Source organism: Oreochromis aureus, linkage group 5 (genome assembly GCF_013358895.1).
Source record: "Oreochromis aureus strain Israel breed Guangdong linkage group 5, ZZ_aureus, whole genome shotgun sequence".
In the NCBI taxonomy this organism is placed as follows: domain Eukaryota; kingdom Metazoa; phylum Chordata; class Actinopteri; order Cichliformes; family Cichlidae; genus Oreochromis; species Oreochromis aureus.
The window spans coordinates 12,985,361-13,000,487 of record NC_052946.1 but is presented as its reverse complement, the minus strand read 5'-3'; the positions used below and the strand labels follow the sequence as shown (position 1 = coordinate 13,000,487).

The following is a 15,127-nucleotide window of genomic DNA, read 5'->3' as shown; positions in this document are numbered from 1 at the left end:
CAAGAGGATATATCTTAGCTTTTTCCTATTTCTGAAGCTATGGGAGGAAATGTCCAATTCAACCTTCCAACAATATAAAATCTTGCCAAAAATTCCTAGATAAGATCCAGATTACATCCAAAATGCAATTGCTTTAAAGAAGAGGCAAGCTCCAGTTATTTTTATTTTTATTTTTATTTTTTTTTTGGTAACATTTTCATGCAAATCCAATCGCTGACTTTTTAAAATAACAGAAGTGCACAAACCAAACCAATCTGCTTGCCTCCATAACTATTGGCATGTTTATTACATAGAATTAGAATAAAGTTTCTTTTCAGATCTTAAATGATTTCAACATTTAATTTTTTCTACCAAGTGTAAAACTACTCTATATTTTCTAGGGTCCATCTCCTGCAGATGCTAAACCTGTGGATGTCCCTGTAAGTAAAGCTTTCACAACTCCTGCTATCAGTTCTTTGTAGTCCAGATAACTCACACATACAGGAAGTGCTGTTTCCACTGTATAATCTACCCGTTCCTCTCGATTGGAGAATGTGTTGGGTGTTGTCTTGACAAACCACCACCTCCGTTTGAGCTTGTTGGCTCCTGTCTGACCAAACCCAAACATTCATAAATATGTGTGCCCTGTCACATGCACACTTACATTACACACAGTGACACACCAGTTAAACAGTTTGCTATCAGCACGAGTGTTACTAGTTACTCACACTCACTAACACACCCACATTTGCATCATAGCCGACTCCCACTTTGGCCTCCTGGCATGGAAGAAGTTTCTTTGGTTCAGTGTCTCACCAACTCTTTCTACTCAGATACTTTTCCTCCTGTGTGAGTTTAATGGTTTTAATTTTGTGTTCGACATATTTTTGTGGCGTCGTCGTGATTTGTGTCACCCGCGTCTCTTAAGAGAGAGTGTTTGTGAGTTTTGGGCATCTGTGGAATGTAAAGGGTGTGTCTGTACTTTTCCTTCACTTTTGGTACAAGTCTGGTTTGCATTATTTTGCCTTTTGATTTGGTCACTCATGCCCTCTAGTGGAACTTTGGAGTAATTCTTTCTTAGGGAATTATTTTAGAAATAAAGGTTCGTCCTAACACTCAGTATTTTTCATTTCAGAAACCACTGAGCACAGACGCAGCCCTTGATGCCCTTTCAGCTGGTTTCTCATCAACCGGTCAGCCTGGACCCAAGAAGCAAGAGGTCAGTCTTTAAGCATGAAGCACTTAGCTGTTACTTCCATTTAAATGTCTGTGCTGCACATTCCTAGTATGGCACCTGTGCTGTAGACTGTATTTGCACCAAATGTGTATAAATATCATTTTTTTCTTAAAGGTCTAACAAGTCTCATTGTGTTTTGTTTTTGTTTTTTGTTTTTTTTCATGAATAAAATCTATAGCAAAAGGCACATGTTGAGACTATAAGTGCTTCTTCTGCTGGCCCTGCTAACTTTGCACCTCCTCCTGTTAAGGTAAATGAACATTTTCAAGTTCCTGACGTGTCATTAGAGCGGTGTCTAACTACAGAGGCTGATGCTGTTTTGTCCCTGCTGTCCCTTTTGTTGCAGAAAGCTGAAACTCCTGCAGCAGTTCCTCCTATGGCGGCTCCTCCAGCTGATAAAAAAGCTAAGATGGAGAAAGTCTCAGATGACTTCTCACTGGAGGCTGGACTCTCTGCTTCAACCACGGTACTTTTACTGTAATGGTTACTTATCGATCTTAGCTCTGTCTTAAAATGTTTTAATTAGTAAATTTCCTATGGCTGTTAAAGTCAACATTTTACTACACTGAAAATTGACCTGATTCAAGTTGCATTGTCATTCTGCATGGATCAGTAAAAATCTAAAAGAGTTCTCTGTTGGCTCTTGTAGAAAGCGGGATCTTCTGTGGCTGCTCCTGCTGATAAGAAAGCCAAGATGGATAAAACCACTCCCGATGTCTCTATCAAGGCTGGACTGGATACCAAAGCAGGCACCAAGCCCAAGACCAGTGAGGTGAGATGCAGGAGATGAGGTTAAACAACACGGGTATCATTAGCTGGTCATAAACGCCATGTTCTCTCTTCAGGGTGACTCCATGTCTCTGGATGCTCTCAGTGCTCTGTCTGATACTCTACCAGAAGATGCACCAAAACCTGAACCCCCCAAAGTCAGACCTGAGGACATTGTATCGGTAGGGGCAGAAACAGCAGCAGCTCTGCAGTCACTTTAGTTCAAAGCAAATCTAATCTATACCTGAAGGCATTTTACCCATTTTTAATCTCCAATTACACATAAGATTCACAATGTCTCATTTTCCCCTCTTTTTCTTTGTACAGGAAGGCAAAGTGACAAAGGAGAAGGGTGTACGAGTAGGAGAGAGGGACGACACTCTTCCACCAGATTACAGGTACAAAAAGGAAGACCTGAAAAAACTGCCTCCTTCAAAACCAGAGGTGAGCCCAGAATGAATTCATTTAACAATGAGCCACTGATGATGGATTTTTGAGACCAGTGTTGATACTGATATTTGAAAAGTTAAAAAAAAAATATGTAGATATATATGTATGGATTTTATTGGATGGCTTTCTTTGTATGTGCATAATATCACACTTTCTGAGGATAATATCAGGAATCTTTTCATTAAAGCACCACTTGAAGAATGTCATATATCTTCTCTATCTTTACGTCATATCTGCTGTCCCCTCTCCTTGCAGCCCAAGATAAACGCTGATGATGCACTGGATATTTTGTCTGGGGACTTCAATACTGCCTCAACAGCTCCTGCTGTCCAGGCTCCTGTTGTCTGCTCCTCAGCTGCTCCTGTACAGGTACGCTGTGGCTCTATCTGTGACACCGCTGTATAAAATCTAGTATCCTATTTAATGGTGTTTTGTGGTTGTTGCAGAAATCTCCCGCTCCTCCCGCTGATAAGAAAGCCAAGGTGGAGGCTGGACTCTCAGCAGCTACTGCCAAGGTACAGCAGAACTTATTACAATCGTTTTTTAAAAGATCTGTAAAATAACAGTGTACATCATGGCATAGGTTATATACTGAGAGAAACAGAAAGATTTATTTGCTTTTTGGGCTTTTTCTTTACTGCCATCTGTGTTGTCTGGTGTAGAAAGTGGAATCGGCTGCAGCCCCTCCTGTGGCTGGGCCCGGTGCTCCTTCTACTGAGAAGAAAGCACAAGAACACAAACCTGCTGCTGGGAAGGACACCAAACCACAGACCGACAAGGTCTGATATAAGATCTGTGGAGTCGTTTTTCTTCTTTTTTGCTCTTCTTCCCATTCTTGTTTCACTTCATATTCTTTAGACAGACATTTTATTTTTAATAGTTTGATCAATCCTGTTCTCTCTTCAGGGTGGCTCCATGTCTCTGGATGCTCTCAGTGCTCTAGGCGACACATTACCAGCAGATGCACCAAAACCTGAATCGTCCAAACTCAAACCTAAAGACATTGTCTCTGTAAGAGTCAAGCTACACCTTAGCATTAAATTCACAGCTTTTGATAGTTTCTTCTTCTTCTTGTTTTACCATTTAATGCTAAATTTTGTTCTCTTTCTCTTTGTACAGGAGGGCAAAGTGAAGGCGGAGAAGGGTGTACGTGTTGGAGAGAGAGACGACACTCTTCCACCAGGTTACAGGTTTAAAGAGGAAGACCTCAAAAAACTGCCTCCTCCAGAACCTGAGGTGAGACTGAAGGAAATTTACTTTAAGGGTTAAACTTCAGCATGTTAAGCTTATGAAATCTACTTAGATCTACAACTGTTGAACATTTAGTAACTTGATTTAACCTTTACTCTGTCTCCTCCCGCAGCCCAAGATGGACACTGATGATGCTCTGGACATTTTGTCTGGAGACTTCAGTTCTTCATCAGCTCCTGCTGTCCAGGCTCCCGTCGTCAGCTCCTCAGCTCCTCCTGCACAGGTACACTGTCTGATTTTAGTTGCTGCACATAAAAAATGCATGTGTCTCTAAAACGAAAAGTCTGCAAAATATAAAACTGCAGTATTCTTTCACTGCTTTGATTCAAACTCGTATCTCTGCTTTTCAGGCAAAAGTAGAGGATTTGTCAGCTCTTGACGTACTCTCTGGAGAGTTTGTGGCTCCATCTAAGGCTTCTGGAGTTCACGCACCAGTCCCTCCTCCATCAAAGAAGCCACCAGAGGTAAAGCTGTTGGTGTGAATGCAGGTTCTTGCATAGCTATAAACTGTTTTTTCCTTCCATAGTGGATTTCCCTGCCAAGCAAATAAATAAACATTATTTTGTTTTTATTTTTGCCACCATGGCTGTCATCGTGTCCTCTACAATTTGTCTTTTTTTTTTCAGTCCTTTTTTCCATCTCTGTGTTTCTGCAGAAAACAGTCTGTCCCCTGGAGCAACACACCAAGGTCGATACCATTGACGTAAGCGCGCAACAGACAAAGCCCAAGATTGAGAAGGTAACTGTGAAGAATCAGATGTCTTCTAATTTCTTTTGACTTTAGTTTTTCATTTACCATTCAGAGCTGTATAACATGCCTTGTCTAAAACTGGCCTATGAAGTTCCTCTTCTCTCACTCCTCAGGGTGACTCCATCTCTCTGGATGCTCTCAGTGCTCTCAGTGAAACACTGCCAACAGATGCACCAAAGCCAGAGTCTCCGAAACTCAGACCTGAGGATATTGTCTCGGTATGTGGTGCCCAAAAACATATAGTGTTGGTTTATTATGTGTGACATATTTATACTTCTCAGTAATACAATACGACTGAATTATGTAGGACAGCCATCCAGTCATTCACTTTTTTCCCCCTTTTTCAGGAGGGCAAAGTCAAAAAGGAGAAGGGTGTGCGTGTAGGAGAGAGGGAGGATACACTTCCTCCAGGTTACAGATTTAAAGAGGAAGATCTCAAAAAACTGCCTGCTCCCAAACCTGAGGTGAGCAACAAAAGTTAGATATTTATTAATGGATAAAAAGCCATAAAGAATATGTGCATTTACTATTTAAAATAACGGCTTATTTTCTCTCTTCATCTTCTCCTGCAGCCCAAGATAAATACTGATGATGCTCTGGATATTTTGTCTGGCGACTTCAGTTCTTCAGCCGCTCCTGCTGTCCAGGCTCCTGTCGTCTGTTCCTCAGCTCCTTCTGCACAGGTACAGATCTTTGAAAGCAATAGTATTTATTTCTAGTTGAGCATTATAGATTTTAACCATAGGATTGCATTCTGTCTCCCCCTCAGGCCTCTGCAGACACTGCTCTTAAGTCCTTGGCCGGAGACTTTGTTGCCTCCAGCGCTGCACCGGCAGTGAAGTCGGAACCTCGTATTCCTACACAAACAAAGCCACAGGTAAAGACTCAAGTGTATCTCATCTACTTATACTCTTTATACAACTATCTGCAGCTACATCAAAATCATCTTTTTGTCTGGGGTTTTTGCACAATCAGCTGAAAACAGGAGCAGACAGTGCCTTCGATGCTCTGTCAGACACCTTGGGGGATATCAAACCTGTTCCTCAGCCCGCCCCAGGTCCTGTTAAAGATGCTGTCAAGGTAGCCAGCATGGTTTAAATAACTGCATATTTGTGCACTAAGAATAAAAAGTCTACAGCTGTTTTGATTTGCCTCACTGTTGCAGGAGAAAAAGATTGTTGAAGAGAAGCTTATTAAAATGGGAGAGAGAGATGACACACTACCACCAGAGTATCGACCCACTGAAGAAGACCGGAAGGTAACCTGACAGCCTTTGAAATAAGATCCTAAAAGTGAAGTACATTTACTTAGCAGTCCATCAATTACTCTACCAATCCATGCATTTACTCAGTACAACTTTCCTACTTTAAAAATGTGAACATACAGTCTCTGATTTTTTTTTTATTTTTTTATTTTTGATTGTTCTTGCTGGGTAGTCTGCTGCAAGCTGGGTTGGGTAATGCTGAGAATTACATTACATATTGTTAACTGATAATAATACAAAACATGATCAGGGACACTATTCATTCATTTAACTGTATTTTTCAGTGAGTATGTAATATTTTGAAAACAGAAGTCTTTTACACGATATAATCTTGTTATTTACAAATAAGTAAATCTTCTAAATATTCCATCTATACACTACTGAAGACTGTGACAGAATAAACTGCTTACTTACCCTAGGACTTTCAAAGGCACTACCTGTTTCTTCTGTTAGGGCCACTGTTTGGAGCTTATAATTCACAATAAAGGACTGGGGTCTAAAATATTTATTCTTTAATGAAACTAATCAGTTATTGTAAGTCTTTTAATGTGCTAGGCTGTATTTTAGCACTGGGACATTTATAAAGTGTAGTATAGCATTTGTTGCTTTATTGAGAGTCTAAACTTCATGAATTTCATTTTAAAGAAAATGGAAGAAGCAAAGAAAAAAGCTGCCACCATCCCCAAGGAGGTCAGTTCCTCATATAATATAATATTTCTAAAATAAAATAAACATTAATGATATATGTGAAAGATGACAATAAAGCATTCCCTCTTTACCACTCTGCAGAAGAGTATGGATGACACAACAGCCTTGGAAATGCTGTCCAGTGACTTCTCTGATGCTCCCAAGCCTGATGCACTGGTCACCTCGTGTGCTGCCACAACAAAGTTGGAACCTCCTGTGCTGGACTCAGCTCCTCTGAAGGTAGTGGAGAAATAAAACTCAGGCAAACCTACCATTTCTACTCCTTCTAGCTAATATTAGCTAAACTCCATCAAGGTGTGAGACATGTGTCTGTCTCACCTTAATTAACCCGCTGTGAGGTTTGACTCATCGTTGCTGACGACCTTAATCCTAATCTTTGCTTTCACAATAGATTACTTGTTCATCCTGACAAAGGAACGATGAGCTCATACCAGGGAGAGCCACATAATAGGCTGTGATTGATGCTGTCAATCATGATACAGTGTTAAAAAATGGTCCTTACTTAGTTGTTTTAGTCCTACCGTCTTTGTACCTGAAACCATTTCTAGAAAATGCTTTCTTATGATCTTCTTGAGTTTTAACTGTTATTTATTTATTCTTGCTTTTCTAGCCGATGGCTGGTCCTGTTCTGGAGTCCCTGTCTGATACCCTGCTTCCAGATGCAGTAAAAGGCAAATCTAAAACAGACAAACCAAAGGTAAAAATCTATATGACCATTTAGAAGTGTTTATATGTTACACTTTACTATAAGAAACAGGACCAACCTGCACTTCAGAAGAATGATTGCAGCACATTTATTTCTCATTGGTACATGGCGCCCCCTGTAAGTTTCCTTACTAGCTGTTACTGTGTCTGTGCTCACTACGTAATGGAGCAGTGTGAGTTGTAGAGCCTAATCAAGGTGTCGACTTTGTTACAGGGAAAGAGCAAGTCAAAGTCAAAATCTAAAGTAAGCAAATCGTCTGCTGCATGAAGACCTAATTTAGGCTGAATAAGCAACGTCTCTGACACACTGGATCTGTGCACTTATAACTGAGCCAAAGTCTCACAGCAGAAACAGTTACTGAATTCTAATTTCTGCAGGTGCCTACACATAGTGGCATGTGACATGCTGCTCACGCTCCTCACACTGCTTTGCCTGATGTTGATTTCAGCCTGTAATACTGCAAAGGCATGAATTCTTCTTTATCATTTTTAATACTTATTTGTTAAAAACATCAGAAACAACAAGCAGAGGAGCCATCTGTCCCCGACCAGCTATCAGCTCAGAGAAGCGCAGATGTTGTGCCAACTTCTACAAAGAAGGGAGCCAAGAGCTAGGTCACACGGTAAGATTTGTCATATTTAAGTGATTTAAAAAAAAACTGAATATGAGGAGGATAGATGTCAAGTCTTTAAACTGACTGCTGAATATCATTTGTTGCAGGCCGTCGCTTAAAATCTGTCCTCCAGGCCACGTGGACGCATCGGTGAGGGAGCTGCTCTCTGGATAACGATTCTATTTTTGTAAATTGTTAAGAATGTATATTGGAGTCAAGAAAAAACCTACACGTACCCATAACATTTACGCAATGCACACACATAGAAGCACAAAAGGACATGCACGCACACTTACACATCTATCTGCTTTACAGTTCAAAGATAAGAAGGTTTGTTTTGGGGTTTGTTTTTTTAGAGAATATGAAAGAGACTTTTAAAAACTGGACAGGTGTAAAGGATGAGTGGTGAAATGAAAGAAGTGAAACTGTGGGAAAACTTTTTTGGGTGCCAAGAATCACGCATGTACATCACAGTTGACAGGTGGGGTTTTTTTTGTTTTGTTTTTTTCTTTTTCCTCCAGCAAAACACTTCTATTACAACACCGGTGACCTAAACCTGCTGGTGTTGTGACATTAGTTGGAGCAGTGGAGACTTGTGTGAGAGCAGTATGGAGTAGGTGTATAGCACCGGGAAGTTTTGTGCAATCCAGATGTACACACACACAAAAAGTTTTTCTATCATGTCGTGATTGGACACCATTACATAAGACACTAGTGTACAGTTCACATATGTTTTGAACAATACATAGTTTACATTATTAAATATGTGGATTTCCCAGGAGGTGTTCTAATTAATTCTGTATTGGAGAGCTTTTTGCAAATGCCTCTATCTTTAAAAAGACCAATATCTGTCAAGTAGGTCTTTTTCTATGTATTTGGGTTTGCAGAATGGAAAAAAAAAAAAAAAGACGTTCATAAGTGCACTTATTGAAGCAGGATGTTTACAAGCTTTGTAAACTGCCGTTGTTTGTGAGCTGTAAAAGAGTTTTGCTCTACGTAACACAACACTGTAATTTACAAAGGGCTATTGCTTTCAATTGTAAAGTTAGTCACTATAATTCCACCCTTTTTTTGTGGAGTTAAGCCAAGATATGACATGTATAAGGGGAAATGCTAACTAAATTGAAAAAAAATAAATACATAAATAAATCATGTAGTATCGTTTTATTATTATCGTACCTTAAAAGAGAAACAAAAGATAACATTAACTGACTTAATATGCTGGAGAAAATAACTAAATATTGTAGGAAAGATGAACAAACAATGTGTTTGTAAAGGTGCAAGGGGAAATGTGTATGTATTAAAGTGCGTGGGAGTGTAATCTCCTATGAAAGAATTTTTTTTATCCGCTCTTGACTTGTGGTTTTGCGCTCTGCTTACAGTTGTAGCACCCCACTTCCTTTAGACTCAAGGGGGGGGGCTTAAAAAACAAATGTCTTTTGCTCAAATCTACTTTTGTGCCAAGACCCTGAATGACTGATGGGAATCCAAATGAGTGGGTTTGATGTGTGGAAAAAATAAAATCTAATAAAGTCAAATGCAGTTCATTGAAGAAGGAATGCTTGTCTGAGTGGTTTTATTTTTTTTTTTATTTTTTTTTTGTACAGTGTTTTATGTTGAAAATAGACAGGAGAATCTTTTTTCTTTTTTTTTCTTTTTTTTTTGTTTGAGGATGTACAACAATTAAAAGCAAAAACAAAAAAAAGTGCCATATTTGTTCTTTTCAGTATTATTCTACAGCCTTAAAAACATGTGAATGAATCAGATCAAATACTTTTGGAGTAAGTGTAATTTTAAACAAGCCATAAAAAAAAAAAACTGCTTTAAATTGTTTTGATGACTAAATGCAAGTGCAGCAATTCAAATAAAGTGTGTGCAGAATGCAAAACAAAAGCACGCTGTTATTGCTTTTAAAACTTCCCAAAAAATTAAATACAAAATATTTAAATTCAAAAGAATTATATACAATTATTGCTCACAGTTCAGAAACAAAATGAATATGCTTCTCAGGATCATCTTCAGTCGTACCCGTAACCATAAGAATCGATGTGGATTTGCAAAATAAACTCTTTAAACCACACAATTATCATTAAAAGGGTTCAATCTACCAGTGACAAAACAGTGTTGTTAGCCATCAAGCCACATGAAAATTATAACTCATTGCTGGCAATAAAAGGCTTTCCATTTATGCGCTGAATACACAACCACTTTAAAACCATCTTATATTTTCAAAAACAAAGAAAATGTTTTAGGCTGACTTTAGCAAACAGGATGAGAAGATGCAGCAATAGCATGAAAGCAAAGAAGTGTCTGAAATTTCACCATTTAGATTAAACATATCTGTCGGCCATCGGTTCTTTTGCAGGAGGCGCCGTTCGAGGTCTACATTTTAAAAGGAAAAAAAGAGATGTAAATTTAAACCATATATATAAAAAAAATAATTAGTAGCCTCTGTTTTCTTCAAATAGACTATAAGTGTAATTGGAATTACAGGAGGAAAAAACACATCCAACAACAATCATAAAATACTATGGGTATGGCTATTTAATTTAGGTATTTTAATATTAATATTGTATAATAGATAAATATTTTAAAACAAATATTAATGAAAATAAGAAGAAAGAAAACAGCTAAACAATATTAACAAAGAAAAAGTCTAAAATGTAATTTTGCTGTCTGGGTGTGGTTCCTGATGTTAAGGGGACTTGGAATAATAACCAGTATTCCTCAATTATTCATGGACTGTATTCCTAGACTAAAGTGCCAAATGGAATGATAATGTTAAATTAAAAAAAATAAATAAAGGAATAACTTACCTTCTTTTGTGATGGTGTGGGCATCTCCGTGTCCTTATCCCTACAGGTAATTGAAAGTATTTAAACTTGAGATTTTACAGATAGTTACAATAGTTTAGGAAATGACAGAATTTATATATCATTCAGTTACAAATTATATGCACATGAAGACTGTTCAGGTTTCATATTGAAGATGCACTTACGATTGCAGTACAAGATGGTGACGATGAGGAGCAGAAGAAAAAGGCCAGAGCTACCAGCAAGAGCTCCCAGTATTATTGGACTACAAGTAATAGCAGAACTGTACTCCCATTCTGAAACTGAAGCATCCTTGTTTACCAACTTTTTCTAATCACAGAATTTTAAACATGAATATGATAAATGTTATAACACATCATTGTGATTTGGAACACTTGCCTCCTCCTTTCTTGCCTTCACAAGTACAGGTTGCAATTTTGGGCACACTCGGTTTGGTGGTGCATGTTGGTGGCGCTTCAGTTTTAACTACAGTTGTTTCTTAAATAAAGAAGTAAAAGTTAAGTGTTAACCTACTAAAACAATAAACATCCTGAATGAAACCAAATCAAAGAAACAAAACTTACCTGCAGATATTCGTGTTACGTCTCCAAACTCCAATTTATTACCTTGGATAAGTGACGCACAGCTATATAGGCCAGTGTCGTTTTTTTTGAAGGACTTCAGTGTTAGATGATCCTCAGTGCAAGTGTAGAGCCCATCGAAGTTTGTTATCACTGTCTTTTTTATGCATTTTGTGCTGAAAGACCCAATGAATTCCATGCGAAAATTGCTCAGGACTCGAAACCAGACAATCATGCTGGCCCCTGGTATCTGTTTACAGTTCATATAAACCCTCTGTCCTTCCTTTGCTGTTATGTTTTTGGCAGCTCCTGTAGTAAATTCTAAAACATTTTATAAAATGAGAGCAGAAAAAAAAGACAGTTTCTGGGAACAATGCACGTGAGCAAAAAACTAAAAAACAAATCAGACACTTAATAATTAAGTTCAACTTACTCTGACAAGACACCACAATCACCAGAATCAGAAGCCATTTTTGGTCCATTTTAATCTTGCAGACGAGAATAGGAGCTAAACACGTCTTTTTGGTGTTTATTGAAGTCTGCTGGGAGATAATTCAGTGTGATATGAAACCCCGCCCCAGCTGTAACCTTCTTCTCTGCTCTGTCAAATGGGACCATTGCAGCAGAGTCTTGCAGAGACCTCCTGCAACACGATCGTGGTCTGCACAATCTTTGTAACCCACCCAATCTGCACTTCACTCCTCTACCTCTGGTTTGAAGCACTGAACATCACTACTTCATCCACAAACTATTGGCACACAAATGCAGCAGTGCGCAGTATGTAGGCTGAAAATGGATGAGATAGGAAGTGAAAACGATGCACACCGAACATAGTTCACGCAACTCTACACCAATTCTGCACAAATTAAATGGTGCATTATACCAAACTTTTCTTTGTTGAAGTTTCATCAAGAATTCCTAACAGTCACTTTGAAATTGCTATGTAATTTGAATTTGGTGAGTGATTGCTGAAATTCTTCAAGATTGCAAACATTGCTATATTTTAATCTCTCAGATTAAACTAGTTTAGAGAAATATAATAGTTGTTTAGTTAAAAGTAAAACAGCAAGCATCAGGGTCTCTCAGAGGCCTTTTGTAAGACACATTATCTTACATCCCCTTTTTTTAATATCACCATGTTCTGAAATACGGGCAAAAAGCCCTGAAATTGTACATATAAAATAGAAATGATAAGCACAAGATATATAACACAAATATAACATCACTAAATTAATTTTTTAAAAAAAATTAAAATATACTATTATTATATAAACTAATAATCACTTAAGTGATTTCCCATCTTCTCAAGTTCTGAGTAAAGATTGTTGTCCTCTTCAATTTATAATCACTGTGAATGTTATATTTTATATTTAAGATCTAAGAATTTTACCTTTATACTGGACTAATTTATGACAATTTCCAATATTTTCATTGTTCAAATTAAAAGTACTGTATTGCACAGGCAAACACCCCTAAAATCCAATGTTAGGCATACGATTTCTTTACGGTGTTGTCCAGTGTTACAAGGCTTCCACAAGACCGATATTTACACCATTAGATGGCAGCAAAATGACTTAGCGTCATGTTGCTATCAGTGCACTGAATCCTTGAACAAAATCACAAAACATACTTCTGAGCATCCCATAAAGCTGATTCTGTTCATCTGGACGTAGCGTTTTAAGTGAGAGAAATGTTTCGTCACTCATCCTGACTGACTGCAGGTTTCCCCAACCTTATAAACAGTACCTTTGCACAATAACTGAAACTAGCCCACTGAATGAACAACGGGCTGTGAGGTCAGGATCTGATCAACTCACAGCCCAGTCCAGATGAACAGAATTAACTTTTTGGGATTCATTTACCTGAATGATTAAACGTGCATCAAGACATACTTCTGAGCAAAGACACAAACTTGTGTAAAATAAATTGAAATATTAGTCAAACCTGAATAATTCGTTTTATTACAGGTGTACACCAGCTGAAACAAGTAATGGAAAATATGTTCTGTGACATTGGTCTGAATGGTAAATGGACTGGTTCTTAGTGCTTTTCTACTCTTCTTGAGCACTCAGAGCACTTTATATAACTTGCCTCTTTCATCCATTCACACATATTCATACAAGTACTTCTTCTATTGGATGGAGGGTACAGCACATGATTTTAATCTTGTAAAATTAACAAAGTAACATTTTTAACATTTTTTTTCTATGTTTCTATGTTTTTATTGTTTTGCTATGCTATGCATGAGCCACAGTGCGAAATCATTCTTAAATATAATGGCTATCAGGTCTTTTTGGGGGGGGTTCTTGGGGGACTTGGGGACTGAAAATTGAAAGAAAACCGCTTGTGAGCTAACAAAAGATACTACAATTTTCATTATGGGAAAAGACAGGAATTTGAATTCATTAAATTGCCAGAATATTCAGTTTAAATCTTATCAGTTTTGTTCACAGTTTATAAAGCTCTATTGAACTAACAGCTCTAGCAAAAGGAAAGAAGAACGTAGCAACCATAAAGCGTTACAGCTCGTATCATTTCAAGTGAAATGTTGTCTAAGAGCTGTACGGAAGTGAAACCCCCTTCAGATAAACTGTGTAGAGCAACAGCTGCTATGGCGCAACTCGAAGCCCTTTTTCCGGTTCAGTGCTGGAAAATAAATGCAGCAATTTGGTAATGGGCACTGAGTGCTGACATTTTGCGCTTTTGTGGGTGATCTGTTCCATGGGTGGGAGGAGACAGAAAGAACGAAAAAGAGGGGGGAGTGAGAGTAACAAGAGGACACAGTCTTTTTTTTTAAATTTCATTTAGCTTCTTTCTTTCTTTCTCTTTCTTTCTTTCTCTCTTTCTTTCTTTCAACCGTTACAATAATTCCTCGAAATTCAGATTGTCATTGACCCTATTTTTGTTTTCAATAAGTCACTTTTTCATTTATTACTAATTAAATCAAGATGAAAACAAAGTTTTAGTCTTGCATTGTTTTCAGCAAATAGGGGATTCTGTTGATGCATCTTATCAAAGGGAAGACCCAGTCAAAAAGCACACAATTAGCCCACTTCACCTTTCCATCTCTCTGTTTCAGGGTTGAGTCACTCACAAACACACCTGCATGGGCTTCCCTATCTTAGTCACACAGGGGATCTCCAACCTGAAACCTGAGCGTGTGTGTGTGTGATTATGTGGTGGGTGACCAGGGGAAGCCAGTGAAAAAAAAAAGGGTAGCACAATAATGCTGAATATCCTTGTGTTCTGAAAATGCCACCTTCATTACCAGTAAACACATTTGAATAGTATTTTTTTTGTTCAGTTTGGCTCAGTTATTATTGCTCTGCTGCTCAACTGGCTGTTTCAAGCATTATAGAAAAAGGAGTAAAATGGAAACCAAGAGCATCAAGAGGATTGGAGTAAGTAGAAATGGAGCGCTCTAAAAGACTTCAAAGTGATTTGGTCAGAATCTTTTTATAATGTGTGGATAACGGTTCCTGTTACGACTTTCATTTTCCTTTACTTTTTTGACTTTTGCTAAGTAAGAACACATCTCATTGATACTTATATCTCAAAAATGTCTACACTGTAAAACTGCTTTCAAGCAGTTATTGTGCTTTTGACAAGCAGCACAAATAGGTCCTGAATGGGCTGCTGTTATTCAAAATAAAGCGTCAGAATTTACACCCAGGCCATGTTAAAGAGGAAAAATTCTAAATATCTGGCTCTTATGTAATGTCAATCTGACGACATGATATATTTACGTATACTGTTTCGGATTTTGCTAAGGTAGCTGAAATAGTTTAGACAAATGTGACAAATTGGAAATTATACGTGTTATTTAATATCCCCTCAGTATTAACCCCTTCCTACTAAAGAGCTTGGAAGAATTTTGTTTGTTGCACTTTTAAATAGAGTTTTGAAAATAGTGCACAACACTTTCTGTACTTACGTGTCTCTAAAGACGACATGAAAGGAAAAACCTCAATTTTTCTGTGTATTGACTCTTATTACATTCATGAAA

General features: G+C 37.9%; 2 protein-coding genes across 20 annotated transcripts in view; one reads left to right on the top strand and one right to left on the bottom strand.

Moving 5' to 3' along the window:
* cast (calpastatin) overlaps window positions 1-9,286 on the top strand; it is a 32,497-nt gene extending 23,211 nt beyond the window's left edge. For 18 of the 19 annotated variants that reach the window (XM_031747730.2, XM_031747740.2, XM_031747732.2 and 15 more), the window contains 27 exons: window positions 381-419; window positions 1,115-1,198; window positions 1,395-1,466; window positions 1,563-1,682; window positions 1,866-1,988; window positions 2,062-2,166; window positions 2,312-2,428; window positions 2,690-2,803; window positions 2,881-2,949; window positions 3,097-3,213; window positions 3,341-3,445; window positions 3,554-3,670; window positions 3,798-3,908; window positions 4,036-4,149; window positions 4,341-4,424; window positions 4,550-4,654; window positions 4,784-4,900; window positions 5,009-5,119; window positions 5,206-5,313; window positions 5,412-5,516; window positions 5,602-5,694; window positions 6,346-6,390; window positions 6,490-6,627; window positions 7,019-7,105; window positions 7,328-7,357; window positions 7,630-7,736; window positions 7,835-9,286. In XM_031747730.2, the coding sequence (XP_031603590.1) occupies window positions 381-419; window positions 1,115-1,198; window positions 1,395-1,466; window positions 1,563-1,682; window positions 1,866-1,988; window positions 2,062-2,166; window positions 2,312-2,428; window positions 2,690-2,803; window positions 2,881-2,949; window positions 3,097-3,213; window positions 3,341-3,445; window positions 3,554-3,670; window positions 3,798-3,908; window positions 4,036-4,149; window positions 4,341-4,424; window positions 4,550-4,654; window positions 4,784-4,900; window positions 5,009-5,119; window positions 5,206-5,313; window positions 5,412-5,516; window positions 5,602-5,694; window positions 6,346-6,390; window positions 6,490-6,627; window positions 7,019-7,105; window positions 7,328-7,357; window positions 7,630-7,728 (2,529 nt within the window). In that variant the 3' untranslated portion in view covers window positions 7,729-7,736; window positions 7,835-9,286. The remainder of the gene's footprint in view (window positions 1-380; window positions 420-1,114; window positions 1,199-1,394; window positions 1,467-1,562; window positions 1,683-1,865; window positions 1,989-2,061; window positions 2,167-2,311; window positions 2,429-2,689; window positions 2,804-2,880; window positions 2,950-3,096; window positions 3,214-3,340; window positions 3,446-3,553; window positions 3,671-3,797; window positions 3,909-4,035; window positions 4,150-4,340; window positions 4,425-4,549; window positions 4,655-4,783; window positions 4,901-5,008; window positions 5,120-5,205; window positions 5,314-5,411; window positions 5,517-5,601; window positions 5,695-6,345; window positions 6,391-6,489; window positions 6,628-7,018; window positions 7,106-7,327; window positions 7,358-7,629; window positions 7,737-7,834) is intronic. The other variant, XM_031747728.2, reaches the window with a different exon arrangement.
* Window positions 8,230-11,858, bottom strand: cd8a (CD8a molecule). Its single transcript, XM_031747820.2, has 6 exons — window positions 11,555-11,858; window positions 11,125-11,442; window positions 10,940-11,038; window positions 10,726-10,842; window positions 10,544-10,583; window positions 8,230-10,109 (listed from the first exon to the last, which is right to left on the bottom strand). The coding sequence occupies exons 1-6, from the start codon at window positions 11,601-11,603 to the stop codon at window positions 10,058-10,060; spliced, it is 675 nt and encodes a 224-aa protein (XP_031603680.1). The 5' UTR covers window positions 11,604-11,858; the 3' UTR covers window positions 8,230-10,057.
* Window positions 11,859-15,127: the final 3,269 nt, after the last annotated feature.